We start from the raw sequence: 22,949 nt of genomic DNA on the forward strand, positions 1-22,949 counted from the left end.
TGACCCACTGATCGCAAGTTGCTGGCGGAGTGCGACACCGAACCGTTGCGGTTGCAACGTGCAAAATCCCTCGCCTCGAAATAGGTCACCCCCGGGGATATGGCGCTTGCTGCAAGCAAAATGGAAAAGAGGAATTTTTAGTAGCAATTTTTTTTTTAAGGAGTGATTTTAAACTGCTCCTTTCACATTCCTATGGTTTCCGATGTCGGAATTAGGTCGAATGTAGAAGTTTTTTATTCCAGAGAACCATTGAAGGTATCGAATTATCAAACATTGTACACTATCTGGTTTGTTTTTGAATAAAACTTTGTTAATTTGTTTATTTATTTAACTATAAATGATTTGGCTTGTTACATGTAATATTCTAACTGCAGCACATGACATTACAACAGTATCAGTTGATTTCATAATGCGATCATGTTTATGATAACTGTGTCAGTTGAAATCAGAATCGTAGCAGTTGATATTATAGAGTTGAATGAAACTTCAAGGTTGATTTACATAGCAGGTGAGTTCATCTCGCATGAATCGCTTTAATTTCATTAGAAAACAAAAGGAATGTTTAAACAAGCAGTGCTGATTAATTTTCATGTTGACTGCATGTCATTTATTTACTTATTTTTGGGAGCAGTTTCGTTCCAATGAAATCGAAGAGCTTCATCCGTTATTAACCTACCTGCTACGTAGATCAACCTTGGGCTGTTATTCGTGCAATATACGTTTACACTCGCTAGTTGCGTACTTCGCTCAAGCTGCTGTACTAGGAGGATTATAATACCAACTGCTACGATTCTGTTTTCAACTGACACAGTTATAATAAACATGATCGCGTTATAAAATCAACTGATGTTGTTGGAATATCATATGCTGCAGTTGGAATAATTGCTGCTACTGTAATGATATCATCTGAAAATCCCTGTACTTCCCGTTAAATGTACAATTAATCAGTCACTGCTGCTCCAATCTTATTTGTCGTTTGAAATTGCAGTGTCCAGCCGTCACTTTCTTTCATTACTATCGCAGAGAAATGTAATACGAACCACCAGAGGAGATTGAGTTGATAGCATTATCAGTGATATTTGATTGCTAATCAAAGAAAACTAAAGCAGACCGTGCACAAAGGAAGGTGGACACCGAGCTGTGTATGTAGCAATGATGGTTTTGCAACCTGTTTTCCTTGCCACTGGGAAAGTAGGAGTCTCCATTGCAATACTACGCCCCCGCACGAAGTTACTACGGTTGTTTGCGAACAATACTGGGGGCAGTCCCTCACGCCGAGGGATGATTGTGGAAAAGCGGACTCTGGTCTGGTGTGGTGAGTAACTGCTGTTGCTACCCAAACGAACGGAAAAATAAAGCTCCCAAGGCAATCGGTATAGAGACGACAGACAGACGGACCTAACGGACCCAGTCGCAAAAGGTACACTTGTGGCCGGATGGATCGGGAAAAAGGGAGGGGAAAGGGAGTGCAAGGCGACGCCAGTTGGAGTTCGTTAGGAAATGCACTTTTTAACTGCAAACGAACTGCACAATAAATGGTCCAACGTCCACCACCGTTGGCTGGTGAAGGGAAGGACAGTTTTCTCCCGGGAAATGGTTCGGGTTCCGATTGGGAGGAAGGCGAAATTATGTAGTCCCTTCGCCGCTGCTTCCCCCTTTCTCACTCTCCCTCTTTCTCCCACTCGGAACGGATTTAGTATGGAAGGACATTTGAGCTGTGGTTCGACCTCCGCAGACCGTTGGGGATATGCTCCACCAGGATGTGGTAATGTCGATCCGCATCCGCACCGGTATCCTTGTATTACTCCTCCCCCCCCCCCCCCCCCCTCCCCATCACTCCCTCACAACTATCCCGTTCACCTACCGGAAGCCATTTGGCTTGGGAAGTAAACATTTCAATTCTCGTTCTCGTGGGTGCTCCGTCCATTCGGTTCCGTTCGTCATGTCTGTTCCGGTTCCGGGTTTTATGGTTCAGTGTCCACCGATAGACTTATCTTTCCCTCCCTCTCTCTCTCTGGTCCGTGCAGGTTGGATTTGCACAACATAAAATAATATCCCCGGGTCCTTGGTGCGCGCGCGGGAGAGCTGTCTCTGGAGCCATGATATATTTTTATGGCTTTTATACCTGGTTCTTTTTTTCCTTCGAGCGCCCGGCCGGTTACAAACGTGAATACCTTCTTTTTTAGGTTTTTTCCCCATTTTCCTAACGGTTTAAGGCACACTTTCGAGACGGCAACGTGCTTCATCCCAGCGGGAACGTAGTAACGATAATTTGTGACGGAGCTTTTCCGCAAAGGTATTCCGCGTCCTTGTCGCCACTTTCGCTGTATTAGTGTCGGACGGATTCGTCAATTATGTAATGACAAATGTGTGTGGTTTGGGGAAGATTTGCTTTTGGGGGTTAGAGTAGGAAAAGTTAGGTTAAAGTAGAGTACGATAATATTAAAAAATGCAAGAAAACGAAGCATATTATTTGAAATATTTGTTGCTCCATAAGTAGATAAAAATATAACATCAAAGCTAAAGCTATTAATAAAACTAATTCTATGGGAAGCTAAGTCTTCACTTGTTTTTCAAAAACCCTCGGTTTAGCAAATTTTATAAACAAGTTTTATCAAACATGGTTGTACTAAAAAAGTATGCTAAAAACGCTTGGCCGTATATATCCTAGTTGAACAACTGTCCTGTATTATTTAGAATCTAATTTGTTGAAGTCTCTCACCCAAAAACACGGCATCTCTGTTAACTCGAATATTGTCCTAGTGTAAATGATGTTATGTAAACTTCGCGGAACTATTCCTTGCAGACCTGTCTTTAAAAACTAATCGAGTTGAGTTTTACGTCGCCAGTATACCAGGTGTTCTGCGATAACAGTGTGAGGAAATGGCAAATAAAACTCTTTTAAAGTCCGTTTAGTTTTTGGCCATCAAGTTTCGAAGAAAAATCCCTTATCGCTCGTACGTCGCCGTTACGTGCTAGAACACAGCTACGGGACATATCTTTCTACCGGCTTCTCTCACAATATCCTTACCCTGGTTAGTGGTTCTGGGCTATTCCGCAAAACTTCATACCCACAACCGGCAAGTAAAATTCGAGTGTACTTTAAGTGTCCGTTGCGGAGCAGTCCTTTATGGCAGTATGGATGTTGGGTGTTTTTGCAGTTTCTTTTTATTTTAAGAAGCAAACGCACCACCATCGTTACTGGCTCTTGCCGGAAGGGTAAAGGACGTTACCCATTTGCCTAGAAGTAACCGTTTTTTGACCCCATTAGCAGGGGCAAACCACCGTGCACAGTGGCACAGTGGCTTGGGTAGAGTAATTCCCGCCCATTTTCCTCTTTCTACCTTGTAGTAGGTCCCCTTTTTCCTTTATGCTCTTTACATCAAGACCACTTCAATATTCCTTGCCGCTCATTATACGAAAAGATGAACGACCACTCTGTCTGTTTTTCCTTGTTAGTCGAAATTGTTAGTAGCTGTGTTTTAGTTGTAATAAATTTGCACAATCGTTAAATCATATTTTAAAACCTTCAAAATATTTTTATAAATAATATTAAAGCTATTTTTATACTTACCAAAAGAGGCACCCATTATGGGGACATAGCCTCTACGGGGTTCGTTAAAATACGGATGAGTGTGCAGATTGCCGGTGGAATGTGTAAGCCAATCGGAACAGGCAAAAGTTTCTTTGTCATGGCCTCCTTCGAGGATCGATGCTGATGATGCTATATTAAACCACCTTTTCGAGCACTTTTCGAGTCCCTTTTCCGACAACACCATCAAGTTTTGGGCAAATTTTCCTGACCCGGTGTAGTTTTGAGTGACTTTTTTTATCATTATTGCTGTATAGAGATGCTTATTGGGAAATTCCAATTTCCATGAGCTCGTTCTCGGAAGGATGCCTGCGCCATATTTACATGTTGTTTGATCAATATTCCTAGAACATGCATCGATGCATATTTTTATTGCTCTTCGGTGAACTTTCCTGTGTTCCGAGAAGGCAATTCAAATTTGCCACAAACCAGGCCAAATAAACGTGGTTCATCATCACCGGTGTGGGTAGTAAATGATTCAATCAATTAGCTTTCCCCCCAAAACGGCTTGAAAAAGTTCGTATACCAAAGTTGAACGATTGCAGAAATTGTAATTTAATCAACGTGTAGTGCCCGCACATGGCTTGTGTATACAAGTCCAACTTTCTCATACATTGTCTGTTCTCTTTCCCAAAGACGAGTGTCGTTCATAACTTTGTAAATTTTACATGCCTTCGTCAAGCGATCGTGACCACTTTTGAGTGAATGAGGCTCGGAGGAGGTCTCGTCAGGATACTCGGGTATTCGTTTATGTTCCGGTCAAGGTGCAGCGTCCACGGAATTATTCGATTTTAAACAACTCCTCTGATGTGAACTGAACTCATTTTTCTGTTTGATTTTGACTTTGGTTGGTTGTTAAAAATGTAAAATCACTCGAAAAGCTTTCGATTTGACGACGCCATGTCCAATTTACAAAAGCTAGCAAAGAAAACATTATTCCTTTCAACCGCAAGAGCTCGATTTGATTTGATCCGTGATTGGATCATGCTTTCGGTTTGCGTGGATTGAAAATTCCAGCGCGTCTTAAGTTAACAGTGTTTGGAATCGACACACATCGACAACATGTCCCGCACCGCACCCGTCCCTTCCCCGGGACGATCGGAATTAATGAGGTAAGCGCGTGCGGGGCTAACCTTAACCTACACCTACGCCCAGACAAACACTTACACAACCCCACAAACATCTGGCCTCGGGTTTTTTTTGCAAGGGGGCGTAACTTTGGTGAAAGTTTCCTTTGCCGATTACTTTGGCGAAGGTGCAAAGTACGCGTTGCTGAGCTTTCCTAGCGTGGTTCGGGATGATTCATGGATGGAACGCAATACGGCAAACCCAAGAAAAAAGAAAAGACCAAACCAAACCCGTTTTGTGCGCTTTTATTTTTCTTTCGCTCCACTTCAAAGCGCGTCAAAGTTTATTTGACTTTGCACAAGTAGGTTGTGTATGTTTTTTATTACGTGTAAAATTTGATCCCCCCCCCCCCCACCCCCCCCCCCCCCCGCGTTACTCGACCTTACGACGCGTGTTTCATCGGGAGCATCCCACACATCGAACATAAAGTGTGTTTGATTAAGTTTCAAACGAAACGATTCGCTTTCGGCGAATCAGTTTGCGGATGCCTCGGATCATATGAAACCAGTCAGTTCAGACCGCCGCAAAATGGCAAAGGTTAAATCGCATCGCGCTGTTGCTTCAAGTTTGTTTGTTCCATGCTTTGTTGGAACATTCAAACCATGAGTCATGCCTAATCGGAATAGCTAAAATAAACCAATAATTAACTTACAAGATATGTCTGGAGAAAGTTTTCAATTAATTTTGAGGTGGAATTTTCAGGAAGAGTCGTATCGTTGTTCAATACTTTTTTTTATTAGATGGCGGTAGTTCTTCTACCGATAGGAAGTTAATAATGTGTCGACAATTAACAAATTTGCCATAATTAATATAATAAAAAACAATGGAAAACTTTCCGTAGCTTCCGATATGAACTAGAAAATGATAAATTGTCGCACGCCAGGTCGCTTTGGCTCGATAGAAACATTGTGGTTTCGCCCCATTGTGAGCCCGTTTATCATGGATAATCAGTATTAGCGAACAAATTGCTCCCCCGTTCGAGTTGAGGATACCGAAAACTCCGTGCTAAATAGAGTTCCTGCCCCCCCCTTTCCCATTCGGTCTACAAGGGAATCAGGATTAATCCACCGGGCGGGCCGGTTGTTTGAGGGGTGGAAAAATGATCCCATTTGAAAAATTAATCGACGATCGTGTTTCCGAACGCAGCCACATTTCCACGCTGGCACAGTTTGACTTATTAATGGAATTTATAATGAACTAAGATGAAGAGCCGGTACAGGACAGGTTAAGGATCGCCTTCAAGCGAAAGAACCGAACATTCAATAAGATGCTGTTGTTGCTTGCAGGCCGAACCACGGATCGTTCATCAACTTGTTTTCATCAAGGCTTAAGGACAAGAGAAAAAAGCGTCCCAGCATAACTTATCGCAAAGGGCAAGCTCCCGGAGGACGCATAGGGTTTTATTGAGGTATCTTCCTTCCAAAGCCATCTCTAGTAGAGTAGTAGGTCTGTTGGCAAGCAAAGGCCTGTTTCTAAAAACCGATGTGCCGCCTGATCAAGATTGAGTAATTAATTATCCCTCACCGTTCCGTCGAGCAATCTCGCGGCCAGAAGGAATGAAGAGAAGCTGACAGAAGTAGAAAGGCAGGCGGGGAAGACCAGGGAAAAGGAAAACCTTTCGACTTTTGGACACTTGCAACTCTAAACTACTGTCATTCGGGGACATCTTTTACGGTGTCAGGATGAGCGAGCAGTTTCGGGCCCTTACGAGAGGACTATCGTGAGGAAAGATTGACCGAAAAGGTGATAAGGAGTTGCAAGAGGTGATAAAAAGAGACGGAAATGGAAAATGTTTCAGACGAGTTTGGGATTCCCCAAGCTGGGGAAGCTTGCGCTAATGAAAGGTTTTGTGACAAGCCAACTTGGGCTCGACTCTGTCTGTGTCCCATTTTCCCCCCTCCTTAAGAGCCCACTTGCCGAACTTTCCCTCTGTGAAAATCCTCGCTCGCTGAACCAGAAGAGGGCCGCCGTGGGTGCGTTGGACTTTTGAGTTTAATTAATTATGAATGGTCTTCATCGCTGTCGCCAGCGTCCTAATGTGTCTTGCCCTAGAAGCCACCCTGCCGCCGCGCCTATCCGTGTGGCCTCCGCCAACTTCTCCGCGGGTTAAAAGCGGGAAAAATTTACAATTCAAAAAACAGGGGACCAATCCCATCCGCCCGGTTTTGTAACGGGGCCACTGCCTCCGCTTTCCCAGATTTGCCGGCTCTCGGGCGTAGCCGTAAGATATTCCATGAATATGTAACACCAACTTTGTCCGCGTGGAATCTTTGGGATTGCATTTTCCACAGAACGCTTTTCGAACGACACTGCGTCCGGTTTCGGCCGTCTTATCGCTCGTGTTATGTTTTCATTGGCAGCATTGGAAAAAATGTTTGTACTGTTCAGCTTTCGCTATCACAACCGTAATAAAATTAGATGTAATAAGACCGTTCTCTTGTTGAGTTGAAAATTTATTGAATTATTTATAAATCGTTTTGATTGATCAATTGCCCTTTCTTATACCCTTTTCTTCTCTTCTTTGCAGTGTTCGCAGTGTGATGCACAAATACCTCGAGAAGGAAAATGAGGTCAACTTCGACAAAATTTTCAACCAAGTACTAGGTGAGTAGGTTTTTGATGTTTTAAAATTTCCAATCGTATTTTCATTCTTTAACAGTTGATAAAGTTTTTTCATTTTTTGCAACTTCCACGATCATATAATCACTGAAGAATTTAATGGATCTATTTTCCACTGTTTGGACTGCATTTATTACTCAATTATTTTCCTATCAACTGTCAACTGCATACAAAGTAACGTTTTGCTGAGTTCCTTAGTGGAACAAATATTCGAAGAATGCACTTTCGCGAGGTTCATTATTCAACGTCACTGGCCAAAATACGTTTCTCCCACAGCTGTCATCGATCATAAAACTCAGCGAGGACATTTTGGACTAAGAATCGGGTCAGAAGTAATTTATTCCCGTTCAGTGTCAGATTGAACAAAAAAAAACATCCAGTGGTAAAACTATCCCTAATGAAGTTCTTGTAAGGAAAAATAAACCGACTGGGTGGACAGGAGTGCGAAAGATATCCTATCGTCCTTGAAACAATTTGCTAGTTTGTGACATAAAGCAAAGGAAAATGAAGAAGCCGGTCGAGTATCCCTCTACCATCTCTAGATTATCAACATCTAGTAATTTGCATGATAAGTGGATGATATTAAATCAATTCACTAGAACGTTATTCTTGTTCAGTTTTTCTTCTTATAAATTTGTTCTTGGTGTTTTTTCAATTGTATACTATCAATCGAAATTTATTCATTCCTTATGCTGTGAATAAACGTTTTGATAAAATCGTTTTAACATTGCGCTTTACTAATTTCTACGGGGGTTTTTTTTTACAGGATATTTATTATTCAGAGACTTCTGCGACAACGTATCGGAAGAACCAGTGCCACATTTGAAATTCTACGAGGAGGTAAATATGCAAGGAGCTTATGGAGTTTCTTTCTTTTTAATTTGTTTTTCAAATGCTCAAAACCGATGAAGAAAACGGTGCAAGTATTAAATTTCCTTTATTGTGCATATTGTTTGTTCATGCAAGTCTTGGTTGGTCCGACATCCAGATCCAAAATTTCAGAGACTAAAAGCTAATAGTCGTCATGCATCAATCTTAAATTAGAAAAAGAAAAACTTTCGAAAAATGATTTCCGTACTAAGAGAAGAAAACATCTTGCTCCAACATTCTGCGGGCTCGTTTAATCATACCGTTCAATCCCGTTAAAGCTGGAAGCATAGATCAAGAAAACCTTTTTCAAATGTCGTCTGAGGTAAAGCGCAACATTGTATTTCGTTATAAGAACACAGCTCAGCATTTCGAGCTTGTTTCGAAAAATAAAACAAATTTCTTTGATGAATTTTGCGAAGCGGTCGGGTGAATTAATTTCAAGCAACTCTAGAAATAAAAACAAAACATACTTTGTCTATTTCGCTGAAGCATGATAATCCGACGACCGAAGGTTCGTGTTGCTGGGCAAGGAATAAAATAAATCTTTGTAAAAAAAACCAAAACACCGTTCGGAAGCTCCTGAAAAGAAAAAGTATAACTGTGGAGGAGTTTTCGTTGAATTTGCGTGGTAATTGCGAACGCCCAACGGGAGTTTGTTATAATTAAATCCTAAAATCAGAAAAAGTTAAATGTTTGCCCACAATTATCCTACAACGACAACAAAGTGAGTTATTTTCTAGAAAACGTGAATTGATGTTATGAAATGTACATTAGTTTGAAGCTAATGAATATGTCTGTATGCAAAACAAAGTAATTGATAACGTCCGGTGTGACGGCTTTACGTTGACAAATCTTTTTCCGAGCTTGTTTTGATCCAATACCTCTCAGGATATCCTGTCCACCTTGCAAAGGGCCATCCATCGTCTGCTGAAGCCCCCGAAAGGGTCGTCTCGAGAAAAGGTGGAGAGGATCCAAGCAAACAATAAGTAACTGACTGGTAAAGAGGGAAAGTGACAGTACACAGGAAGGAAGACGGAAAGCGATCGCGAAAAACGAAAAGAGTAAAGCTGCGCTCTGTTTGAAGATGTAAAATTTCTCATTTAAATGCAAATTAGTTGATGGAAGCTTGTTTGAGGTAGAGGTGAGCTTGACGAGTTTGGCAGCACTGGACAGCGGGTCAGGCTTGTCAACGCCTTGCAGGCCATCTTCGGCAACAGTGGCAATATGAAACATTCCCGCGTCCCCGTCCCCCCTTTCCTGCTTTCCCGGTCCACGCGCCGTCAAGAGGTAAACTCCGGTTTGACTTTCTTTTAACCTCGGGGAATTTTGTTTTTCCTTTTCGCTTTCCGGATCGCTTGAAGTGCGTCGAGACCCCGTCTTTTTTTTTTCTTCTTCCGCCTGCATCTCATTTGCGGTGTGAATTGTTTTCCCCGTTCGCCACCACTACCACCGCCCCTTCGGTTGGGGTCGCTTGACAAGTGTTTGATAAATGGCGGATGCCGCGGTTGAGTTATGGGCTGGCGATGGCAGCGGTTTGACTTCAACGTCGCGGTTCACCGGTACGCCCTGTTGTATTTGGCTTTACAATATCGGCCCGGCACGTCAGAGAGGGATAACAAAGTTTCGATCAGGCGTGTTTTCAGGGCGCAAAATTGATACCGAAAGCAAATGGGCCTTGTAAAGCGCGCTCAATAAACGTGACGGATGAAAGCAAGGAACGAACATCAAAAAGCATTTCGATTTTCAATATGATGGGTTTTGATTTCGTTTCGAAAATGATGTAAATTTGGTCGGTCGTTTCATTGTTACAAGTAAATAACAAGCACACCGAGCGTGTTTGCAACGTTACGTAAATATCTCTACATGTGATTTCTTCCGTTTGACTTTATGATGTCAGCCTCTCGACGAGCGTTGAGAGGAACACCGAAACATTTGATGATTAATGTTGTTGACCACAAAGTATGGATATTTTTTGGTTGGGACTTCGTGATCGTGAAGCATTAAACCGATTAAGAAAAACATAAATAAATGATGTCAATCTATCACGCACGATCGACCTTGCCCTTGCCGTTTGTCGAAAAAAGGGAGAAGCCAACCCCATTCCTACTCTTCAAACAAGTTTCTGTTCATATTTTCAAAATCTCCAACTGGTTTATTGGTCGTCCGGGAAAAATGGGGATGTTGGAGACGATTATTTTTATACACCCTTTAGTGACAGCTGCTCCATCGGAGCACCGTTGGTCCATGGTCAAACGGACACAACCCGCGCATCATAAACTACGTTCCTCGTTTTGAGCAAATGATGATGATCGCCATGCGCCCGTTGAAAAAAAAGCGATGCTTGGAACCAGCCATTAATTAGTCTAAAGTGGTTTGGTACGAGGTCCGATTGAACGAATTCGTTTTTAATTCGCGTTGATAGAAGAACAACATTCAATTACTTACGTAGTATAATTTTTTCCCCTGGAATAGATGAAGTTTGTTTTAAATTGAGATTGTTTGATATTGAAAAAGTTAGAAGTTGAAAGCATTTAATAAGCTACATCGGAATCGTCCTACGCTCAGCTTCATTGTTAAATTTTCAATACTAACAATTTGGCGAGTGAATATCAATACACGAGCAGCCTTAAGCTACCCAAGAAATTGTATTCTCGAACGAAAAAAGTCAATATATGAAATTGTTATGCTGCTTTGTCGATTTGGTATCGATTATTTTTGTTCTTGGTTCGATTTTTTTGTTTAGAGATTCTATTTTACCAGAAGTGGTTTTGGTTCTCGAACCATGTACAGATCCTCTTAAAACTTACATGGTATCGTGGTGAAACAGTCTCAGATGTATAGAACATTTGGTGATTGGAAGAACGAAAAAACAGAACTCTCGTTGGGAATGGAAAGTGATATCCTCGGGGGTAAAGTTCCTCCGTGGACAAAGGTAATCGATATAGGAAAAAAAGAAAGAAAAGCAAGAAACTGTGTATAACTGAAAAAGGACACTCAGGATAATCCTAAAAGAAAACAATTTTATTCTTTCTATGTTTCGATTAGTTTAGATTTGTAAAAACTTCGTCCGATTTCGTTCTCCTCTAGAGTTTCGTGTAATGTACTCAATGTTAATGTTCGTAACGAAAGTCCAACGCTTTTTTTAGAAGTTCACAATTTTACTTAGACTTTTAATTTTTTTAACTTGCAACATTTAGAAATACAAGTCGCACAAGTTTCTTGATTTGTTGTTGATTTGTGATTCTTGTGATTTGTTAACTATTACAGAAATAATATGAAGTATTTAAAAAATTAATAGTCTGCATCAAATGTTAATAGTGTTTGCCATCTGAAGTCCAATAAGAGCATTTCTAATATTTATACTATGTTGTTTACTTATGATAGTGATTTTTAAAGTGTTGTTTCGCCACAACTCGACGTAGTCTGCTTATCGATGTAAGTTTAGTGGTTATTTCCTCTAGCCCTCTATACTTCTTCAATTGTTACGGCTTCCGCTTTAAGTCTGTTGCTGCATGGTGGTGCGTACTTCAGTGCCGCTACCATAGCAACTATGTACGAAGAAAAATCGAGAAATAGTTACGACTTCCACACAAACTTGCCAAGGGTGGTACACGCTTTCCGGGGCACGTTTTATGTTCCAGTGTCCATTTTATTAGCGTTCTTACCGTTTCGTTGCCATCGGCTGCGAATCCGAACTATTCCATCGGCTTCCCGTACATCGCTCGATTGTTTCTCCGCCAAGAGCAAGGAGCAAACTTCCTGTTTCCTTTCTCATACAAAACTGTAGTCGAGGTGTACCTACGGTAGCTACGGAACAAGAAACTGCCTTCTTCGGCCATTTCACGTGCATTTCCTGAGACCGAACTTTATCTTCCACCTGTGTGGGCGAGTTTGAAAGCGTGTTGGTCTTAGAAAATTATGTTGATTGCTTTTCCAACCATTTCAGCCATTGGACGGTTTTCTTTTTTCTTTATTTTTTAAATTAAAAGATTGTTGTACATTTTATTTTCCAATCTGTTGTCGTGCTTTCCAAATTTGTTGTTGTGATTATTAATTTTCATAGAAATGTGTGTTGTTTCCCTTGCTGAAAATCATTTGACCTAAAGGAACGTTCAATTTCAGTTTGTGTTCTGCTTTCGATATTTTCCGCTCCGTTGGTATATTTTATTTGTTTGGTGTTGCAAATCAGGTTGCGAAATATTTTTTCCCTTTTTTTCTCTTCAATGTGAAAAAAGACCAGTAAACTTCGTGCCAAGCAAATAGTTTAAAGTTTTTATTTGTATGTTCCTTCTTGTTCCATCGTATCGGTTTCTTTTCGCCGTTTAATCCTCAAAGTTGAACCATATTTCTTTCCATCCGAGGAAATTTTTCGCAATTTATTACAACCTATCCGTGCTTCGCATCCTACGCAGTCTGACGGAAAAATGTTTTACTGGTGTCCTAGAAAAACATGCAAAAAAGAGCAGATCAAAATTATTTGCGTTGGTGACCTGAAAAAACAATCCCACCAGTGAATGTATAGCGGAACTTAGCATGGACGAATGCTGCAACCATTCTGGTGCCATATAAACTTTCGCTTCTATCGTAGGATTATTTCTGGCATGGACTTTTCTAAACTTTTCCACGTTTCAGAATGGCAAGTGGGTCGTTGTTTATCGTTTAATATTTAATATTTTTATTTAGATTATGAATTAAAATAATATAATATATGATTCTTCTTGAAATGTACAAGAGATTTGATGGAATAGAGCCTCCACCGCGAAGCTACCTCAGGTTTCGCAAGCTTTTTCCGGAGGTGAAATCGAATGAAAGTTTTAATTACAACTCTATTAGTCTCAGAACCGACAGGTCCTGCCATTCCCAGTAAGGAGCTATCCTGTAAAGCGGCCGGCGCACTGACCTGTCTGAATGTTCGAAACTGAAGAAGAACTGAACGGCCGCCTCCGGGCTGAAAGTTACCAACTATTAGTCCGTACACCGGTGATTCCGGGTCGTCTTGTTACCACCTGAAAGGTTTAATTTGGGGGCTAAAAAGTTAATCTCGCGGGATGAGTCCAACCGGCGCCGCAACCCATCCACCATTTTATCTTATTTTTCATCCGCCCACCGGGGGTTCCTTCGATTTGCACCATCCGCGCACCATTAGGAACTCACAATAACTGCACGAGCGAAAGAGGTTAAGTAGTTCCGAAGCCGCTGTCGAGGAGCGTAATTATTTCAATGAGTTTTGCTGCTTCCGAGAATGAGGATTGTAAAGTAGGCGGAGGGTTCATTCAATTATCTTCATTCCTTGGTAATGTTAGCTTACTTAATATTAAAATAAGATAAATAGAATAACACAAGTCAAACTGGATAAAAAATGGGCATTTATGTTTTTAGATTGCAAAAACAGGCAAAACGATAACTTGTTCAAAACTTTAAGTTGTGTAACAAAGTTGTTTCGTGTAAAAAAGTAGCACCTTATCGTTCTTAATGGCATAAAAGCACGAACAGGGATTGCGAGAATGAAGTACACGCCAAATACTGCATTTGAGACATCAACATCCACTTAGAATTGTCATCGTATTAAGTGTTCGTTGGCACTTCAATATCCTCTCGTACTGAGCCGTTCTGGCATGGTTCGCGCCTGGTCACCACCACCTCAATCAACCTATACTGCATAGTTTCTAGTGGGCACTTCCTTTGACACCACGAGCATCAATTCATCGAGTGGCCTTTCTTTCCTAAGGGTGACAAAGCTCATCATGTTTTCGTCGCAAAAGAGTCGCTCAGCCTTATTAAGTGTAACACTTTGAAGAAATGAAGCTGAGTTTCTTCGTTGATGATGCGTTTACTAAGGTGAACATAAACTACAGTTTGATTTGTAGAAACCTACAAGTGTTGGCAAATGTAACTTTTGTAGAAACCCTAGAAGGTAGACTGACAACAATATAAAACTTTATACATCGATGTAAAACGCTTGAATGATTTCATCATCAACATCAACCATTACCCCCCAGATCGACAAAGAAAAGTTTGTCTTAAATGAGGGATCATTCTGAAGAAAAACCATCTCTAAGGAACAATTCCCAGCTTGGAGATAAAATGCCCGCTGAAACATACAACAAACTTTGAAGGATTCTTGATGTTGCTATACAATAAATTGAACGATGGAATAGATTTAACGTTCTAGGGGTTTTGAAAATAATGGCTTTAGTTTCCATACGGTTAGTAGTTTTGTTTTTAAATTCGCACTAACAGGTGAAGTCGAAGTAATAGAATTTGATTTTTCTTTGCTGACTAATAAACAAAATATTTATGTCAATGTTTTTTAAGAAGTCGAACACAACAGGAAATAACCCATTTGCATTTTAAAAGCTAATTTTAATTTTGTTTTGGGGAAGAAACAGATCGTATCTTAAAAACCAGCCGTTAGATTATTTATACTTCAATTAATGTTAGCTTGTTCCGTTGTTGTACATTTTAACGTTCGCTGGTGCCGTTGCGATGCAGTCAAATGGTGTCTGGTGTATAGCATGTTCCATATGCCGTGGAAAAGCGCAACCAACTCTGGAATGGGGCGACAAAAAAGAGAGAACGTCACGTAACGAAACTGAGAAAACTGCACGAAACCCTGTATTTCGTGTGTGCTCTTATGAAAAGACAAATTGAAAGTTTTCGACAGGTACAACTGGAAGGCGCCAGCAGTTTTCTCAGTGGATGTAAAGCTCGCATGGCTGGACTAGAGAAAAAATTCTAAAGTTTTCCACTCCACGAACGAACTCGAACTTTGCACCAGGTTGAGAGAGGGGTCGCGAAGGGGAAGAAAGTTTTGCAATACGTGTTTGTTTTATTTTAGAGTCGTGTACTTTTTCCTTGTCGCGCCCTCCTCTAGCATGGTTTGTTCCGTGCAGGATCGTACCCGTATTTTATTTTGCTTGCTAAAACTCATAATTAAGACAGTTCTTGAAACGTAATTAAACTGGGACAACTTTTCCGGACCATGCTTGATGATTTCAAGAGTAAATTTTAGCGTGAAGAAACGTGTTGTTGGAATGATTGCATGCCACACGAATTGAAAGGATATGCTATGAAACAAAGAGCTTTAGTCTACAGTTTAGCTGTTCGTTTTTGCGAGGCGAACCTGGTTTATTTGAAAGTATTCACTCATTTTGTTTTACAAATTGAAAATAAGCTTTATACATTGGATTCTACCGTTTCTAAAGATAAGGTCTTAGTTTCTACGCTACTTAAATTCCCTTGACAAAACAAACCCCCTTTTCGTTCACGTCCCCTGCTCTTGTGAAGGGAATGCTGTAAAAATTAATGGTACCATCTGCATACAGAAATTGGATATTTGCTTCCAATTTTCCACCCACCAAACCCGAATTCCGGTTCGATACCGGATAGGGTTCGAATCTCTTACCGATCGGATCGGAAGTAAGCAGTGGATGACGGTGTCGGTACAAGTGTTTTGCCGGAAACCTCTACAAGCAGTGGATCTGGGCTTCGCTGGCAGCGCTTTAAAAAAATGCTACCCCACGCTGGGTCAGATGCCAGTGGCATTCCAACATGATGCCCGGCGAGAGCAGTGCGAAAGAAGTCCTTCCGCGAAGACGGCTACGGCAGTTCCAAACCCGGCGTCAGACGCCTCGGTTGGGATTCCGTGGCTTCTTGCTTTGGTCGAAGGACGGACGGAGGAGTGACTATCGGGGGTGTTAGGTACGAGTGCTTTGGAGAATTTGGGTATTTGATCGGTTTTTGTGAAGTAGAAAATGTTGGGGAAATTTCGCCAAAGACGGACAAAGAGATGTGTTTCAGCCCACATCGGTACGCTGGCGTTGACTTAAAGACTCTGAGGATGATCGACACGGGGCACTGCTTTTGAGGGTTTCCTATGCTCCACCGTGCGTGCTGGGATTTCAGCGAACTAGTACCGCCCATTACGGAAGAACCGACCGGCACAAACGCTCGGCTCCTTTAAAAGATATCCTACATTATCACTAGAAACGATTCCCATGCACAAAAGAGTTCGGTGCTAGAGGCAAGGGTTGCCTGAGAGGATTCTGATGCTGTGTAACTAAGGTAACTCCAAAAGAGAATGACGCTGGATGGAAGAGGAAGCAACGATAACAACGTTTTGCCATTGTACTCGCCGCTTGTGTTCGTATCGCAAGCTCTACCCCTTGCGTGTAGCACCACTTCGTTGGCTTTCGATGCAAATGTTATCCTTTGGCTCGTCCTTCTCGTATGGAGGGTCTCCTTTGGCGTGGTCCCGTTTCGAACGAACCACCATACCGCAATACCGTTCGTTTGCGTGTGCATTCATCCACGCGGGGGAACCCATGGGAAAAGCACGCGGCAACAACTGCTGGAGCCGGAAAGGTTAGAACTACGATTGCATCTGCCCAGGACAATCGCTCCAGAACGGGGAATCAGTTTTAGCAGCCTTCCCCCGTAGTCAACCTTTCCTCCGGTTCCTTTTTCTTTCCGTGCGCGGGGGAAACAGCTTGAAATTCGGTAGTTTAGTTCTGCGTGGGGAGGGTGCAGATAAACAATTCCGCTCGTCTTGTCGGCTACCTCCAACCGACACCGTCACTCCTGTTAACGGCCAGAACGCGACAGCTGGTCCCTTCGGAGGGAGTTCTCGAGGAACGTCGGAAGCGCATGTTTGCATTGTGTAAATCCCGGCTTCACCGCCGAGGGAGTTTCATTTTCCTGCATCGAATCCTCGGAAGGGGAGGGTGTGGTACTACATGACAATCTTGTTACATTTTAAGTGCATATCTCGCCCCACCAGCTGCACTGAACGGGGAATTCATGGGACACATGGACTTACATGAGTGTTCGCTGGCATTCGGAAAAGCGTCAGGCGGACGCGCAATCGAAACAGGAACATTTTTTATAAATCCACCATCACCTTTTTCCGCCCCGGGAATGGGAAATCTATCTTCTTCTATATCTATCTATATCTATAATATATAAAATTTGGCAACTTGTAAGGTGTAAGATTGTATCCCAACCAATTTGCATGCAAGTTTTCTATGCAATCGGTAATCTGCTGCTGAATTAGACAAAAAAAATCCCAACCAACAGTCCCGCAACAGAAGAACTGAATTAGCGTCTTCATTGATCGATCCTGATGCGCTTTGTTTTCGATTTAAAGTCACTAACTTGCCACGGATGTTTAATATTTTCAGTTTGTCCACAAATATGGAACATGAACAAAAATAGCTAAACGTATTTACTTTTGACATAAAGTACCGAACAGCTGTTCCCATTACATAGCATCGATTGCTATAGCAACCAGCTTGATTTGGGAAAGTGTAAGGATACTTGGATTAGCAAAATACTTTTCATGTTGAAATTGTGTTTTGAAACAATTTTAAAATGAAGGGCGGAAGCGCGGTTTACTGTAATTTTCCCCTCTATTTACAACTCGTTGGATAACATACACAAACTAAACCAGATACAAATCTTCAACAAAATGCTTGAAAAATGGGACAAGAAAAACGCATCGCAGATACTAAAGCATTGCGTTACAAAAATGGACCTTTACTATTACCACCGGTTGGTCTAACCAACTCCTGAAGCCGTTAGGGTTGGATGGTTGTGGTTAACTTTACAACCCGACTGCACTCCGACGGATGATTCAGTGTTATTTTCTGCTCGAGCGAAGGTAAAAACCAGGAAAATCATCATCCTGTTTGTCCAGCAAACGGTGCGACGGTGCCTAGGGGGTGGGCAAAGGGGGGAGGTTGGGGGTTAGAATCCCTGCTTCAAATGGAAAATGATGCCATCTCCGGAGAGAATGGTCGACCGAGCGCTCAAGGTGATGAATGAATGATGTTTACTAAACAGCTTCGCACGGAGGAAAATTGCGCTTGGTTAACGCAGTAGAAAACACGGACAGAGGAAGTATTCATTTGGGGCTGAAAAAAAAGAATGAATACTTGGTATGCATGAGTGGGAGATACCCCCGCAGTTGGTTCGCCGGAAGGAAGTTCCGTTTTTTGTGTTTGCTGCAATTTCCCTACCCTTTTGGTACGCGCTGAATGAAGGAACACATTTGCCGCCGGGGGTGATGGGAAATAAAACCAATGCTGGAGCGAAATGATGAAACCATGGTGACTGGATCCTGTCGCTCTGTTGGTCGCTAAGCATCGCATTTGGCGTGCAGTGGTGTGCATACCAATGCTCTAGTCGGTTGATGCGCTCGAAGCGGAATGGCAAATGTGCCAACGCAAACTGATTGCTTTTCCACGCTGTTGTAATATTCGCTGATGGATGTTTTTGTATCAAATTGCAAGAAATCGCACTCGACTATAGTATCGGGCAGGTGCTGTAAGATTTATTATGTTGAATTTATTCCTTTCGACACCTTCTATTATCTATTTTAGCTTTTTTTATGTATTTAGTTTTGTGTACACTAAAAACTCGGCCAATCACAAAGTTTAAGCACTGTAATGCACTTGTTGAAGGTTTGTTTGATCACTATTTTTTTATAAAATCATCCAAATTTTACAATTGATTCTCAGTTTTACTAACACATGCACACATATGTCAAGGTTTACTAAAGTTATACAACAGGGTTTATACAACTTATTTATTTTTTATTTTTCAGAAAAGACGGCTTGGCCGTATTGTTAGGGTTTATACAACTTGAAATCGATGAAATATGAGCCATTTTAGATATGACGTTATTGTAACTATTACATTAAAACATAACTCTCAAGTAAATAGTTAAAACCATAACTCTTTTCTCTTTTCTTAAGAGTTAAAACCATAACCAAACCTTTCTTAACCGAGTACCGCTGGCGTGTCAAGCTAGTATTTACATATATAAAAAATGTGAAAACTGGTAACGATTTATTTGGCTTATTGTTGGGTAGTTTATTTCTCATGAGAAATAAAAATTGTCATTGATTTTCGTTTTTTCCGGTTTGAATAGGAATTTCTAACATTTTCTTTTCCGATAAAGTTCGTTTAGCACATTTTCATGAATACGGTAAATCTACTACCAGGCGCCTTCATCGATTTAACATCTTGTTATAAGGACCCCTTCACTGATTTACATCATCATGGTATATTATCTGGTATGTTAATTTAGAGTGACAAAAAATAGAACAACGTGTGTCCAGAATGTGTCCATGTTATGCTCTCAAAATAGTCCAATGACCGGAGAAGATAATTAAACCCGGCTACTTGCTTTGTTCACTTCATGTCTCGATATCATCGATCGATAGGTCGTTTGCAAGTGCACCGATAAGCCCGACCGTCTTTACAAGGTTAGACAAAAAGGGGTCTGTGGCGGCTATCAGGCATGCATCGAGTGACAACAACGTCTTTATTGGCTTAGAAAATATATCTGTTTATCGGCCGGCCCAGACAAAAATCGATCAGTGATAAGGAAGGGGTTGCAAAAGAGGTCAGCACATTCAAGATTCTCGTGTCGGATAAAAAAACCCCGTCCGGAGATGTAGAGAGTGAAGGATAGCGTACAACTATTAATCTTCGCCGGGAAATGAATAGTTCTCGAGTGCCGCCTGGAACATGGCCGGTTGTGTGTGAAAAGCAACACACACTGCCTCCGGTATTGCGGAACACGGTGCAAAATGGGATTTATTGTGCAGGCGTGAGCATTCGCCACCCTTCCGGAGGGGGCGGCTTCCTATCATCAGTCTTCATCACCGTGCGTCGTGGGAAAACGTTTACGGCAGGTTCGATTTTTCCCACGCGAAACGTGTCCGACCCAGAAGGACCCTCATCTCGGTGATGATGCTTCTCTTCCCCCTAGGGGTGGTGGGGTTGGCGTAGGAAATGGGGGTTGTGATAATGGCGATGATGCATAAGAATTGTCGCAGAATTTTTCCCCGTCTTCCGGTCCTGCTGTGTGATTTATCGAAGACATTTATCGTGGGCCACAAATTGTACCTTTTTGCATCCTTCAGTTGATCCTAGCACGGATCGAATACGTTAGTTTTGGTTTGAGTGCATACTCAAAGTGCGCGAGGTTAAATTGCGTCTTATCATATGCATTCTTTCCAATGGAAGATTTATTATTTGAAGCGAAAAGATCGAGCAAATGCAAGATGTACTATAACTTAGAACATTAGAATTTATGTTCGTGCATCTGAACATGTAATTTATAACATTGCATTGGTAGTTAGTATCTAACGACAATCAATGGAAGAAATAATTATTATTAATTAGGTATTAGAATTATAATGATGTTTAAAATTAAAACTATTAGCCACTAAATTATCCACCCTCTTGAATTTCCTCGCCCGAACAATGATCAAATTAACACACCATAGAGGAAAATTTCCCTTCCCCATCACGTCCGCAACGTATCGTTTTGTCTCGGAAGAAAATCTCGAGTGCCTGTAAAGCCCATTGTTGCTGCAACAAATCGAGCCTTCTCCCTGGATGGCGTCCGTCATGCGTTATTAACTCCCATCGTCGCTTTCCCTTTCGCACTCCTTTTCCGCCACGCATGAACGTCGGTTTTCGTGATTATAAATATTTTAGCACCTTTCAAACCCGTCCACGTTTGGCACACACTATTCCTATTCCGCTGCTCGCTTTGCTTTGTGTCGTAATCGTCCTTTGTGTGTCGTCCTGCTTTAGGGAGCGAAGTTCCTGTTTGCGTGTTAGTAATCCCTCTCGGGGGCGTCTAGTACGGATTAACACTTTCACAGGCGCACAGGTTCGCTTGAGGGGGGATTGAAAAAGGACCTCATTTTCGGACCGCCCATGCCCTTAGCTTTGTTTTTCTTTCGCCCCTTGAGCATTCGCTTTTGCCTCTGATGAGTGTTAGTAGTTGCGTGCCGGAATCGCATGGAGCTGGCAATTGTGCTTTCTTATTTTCCATTCCTTTTTCCACCCGTCCTTCATCGACCCACTTTTTTAAAGGTATTATACGCAACACAAACACCACTAGGACGAGCTAACAAGCGGAGGGAAAGATAATCGAAAAGCTTTTACTGTGATGAAATGTTTTTTTCCGGGTTGGATAGAGGACGTCGAGCAGGAAATTGTGAACCGTTTCACAATCGACGCACCTGATAGTTTTTCCTCCTCCGCCGGGTTTAACCAAATTTAATCAAATCTATCTGCTGTCGTAAATTAATGTTGTCGCGTCGGCCAAATCTAGTGCAGCAGCTTAGAAAATCGTCCCATCGCCAAGCCATCGCTCGTTGAAGTGGAAAATTGGGTGCGTTTCAAGCGCGAAAAATCGTTCAATCTATCGACTTTCGATGCGCCCACTTTTCCACACCAGGCCGGGGCTGAATATCATATTTCCTTCTTTCCTTTTCTTCCTTTTCGTGGTTCTCCCTGTGATGCTTCTCTGCTCTCAAGTGTGCTACAGCTCTCACACTCCGCGTGCTTTAGCATTTCGGTCGAAGTTGAAGTATGAAAATTTCCACGTTCATAGGAAAACCGGGGGAAAAAAATACTTCCACTGTGCGCTGTGAAGGAAAAACTTTTTCCATCGGCTTTTTCGGCGCTCGGCGTGTAGAAGACGTGCCTTTCGACGTCCGTTGTTTATTGATTTTTTTTTTCGTTCGTTTCTTTGGGTTATCATATTTCTGTTTACCGTTGTTGGTTTACTCTTCAACAACGTGTACACCACGGGCGCGAGCATCGTTTTCTAACGATTGAAAATGGTTGAAAGTGAAAGAAACCGCAGAAAACACAGCAACAAGCTTACCAAATATCACAGGAAATGGTAATGTGTGATGTAAAAGCACACTCTTTGTTTTGGATAAAACAGAAACAAACAGTTTCGTGTTTCCTTCCGAAATGTGATCAAATGTGTTCGGCTGCTTCTGGTGGTTTTTAGTAAATTTTACAGAAGTAATAATCTTTTTTTTGTAACAACTGTTGTAATTTTTATCTTTACACGCACAAAATATAAATTTTAGTTAGTATATTAGTAAATTGAAATACTTCACAGCCTTTTTATCATTGCAAAATATGAAGTATCTGTATTTGGCAGTTTTCCTAAAATATGGGAAAACATCTACGTGGTAGCGAAAGCCGTTGATTTATACTTTATATTATGAAAGGGGAAAAATTGTGCGTGAATCCAATTTTTACATAATTTAGAAGCTGCCTAAAAATAGAGCATAACAAGGTCAGCTCGGTATGAAAAGCTCTAAAGCATGTCCAGGCAGGTGGGCAATTTTCTCATGCTCTTGTTTGTTTGTTGGAACCCATGCTTATACATGTTTTCAACTCTCCAACAATGCCCCATCATTACACAATTTTTCTGTTTACCTCATCGATATTATCTTTTGATTTTTGTTCAGGCATTATTAAAGTAACGCTTTGTTAATAAACAAGACGCATGAATTACACAACCGTATATGAATACGTTTCCCTGCCGTTTCGCTGATGTATGATTATCATTCGGTATCCTGGAAATGATCGTCCCAAATTAGACAAGAAAGGCACACTCGCACGAGTCTTCGTCGGTGGTTTGGAAATATTCCACTTCGAAACTATCTGGTTTCGTTTGCGGATCGATACGGAAAAGTAGGACACGGGGTTTTAACGGGGTGTTGATGGGACGGGAGTGTTATGTTTCACCCGGAAGCCTCGAATCATGCCGACGTCCGTGGCGGTTGTTGGTGGAAAAGCTGCCGCCTTCCCATACTTCCCAGCATAAGGGGGTTTTTCGTCTGTGTGTTTCAGTCTTTTTTATACTCTTCTCCCTGTCCTTGGGGAGCAACAGTTGATGGTTTATGTGCGTTCA

General features: G+C 41.7%; 1 protein-coding gene across 1 annotated transcript in view; it reads left to right on the forward strand.

Moving 5' to 3' along the window:
• The window catches only part of LOC131288798 (G protein-coupled receptor kinase 1), a 79,443-nt gene that overhangs the window by 35,001 nt on the left and 21,493 nt on the right, over positions 1-22,949 (forward strand). Inside the window, exons 2-3 of the mRNA XM_058317974.1 lie at positions 7,248-7,324; positions 8,106-8,179. Of these exons, the coding sequence (XP_058173957.1) occupies positions 7,248-7,324; positions 8,106-8,179 (151 nt within the window). The remainder of the gene's footprint in view (positions 1-7,247; positions 7,325-8,105; positions 8,180-22,949) is intronic.

The sequence above is a fragment of the Anopheles ziemanni genome, chromosome 3 (assembly GCF_943734765.1).
Source record: "Anopheles ziemanni chromosome 3, idAnoZiCoDA_A2_x.2, whole genome shotgun sequence".
In the NCBI taxonomy this organism is placed as follows: Eukaryota; Metazoa; Arthropoda; class Insecta; order Diptera; family Culicidae; genus Anopheles; species Anopheles ziemanni.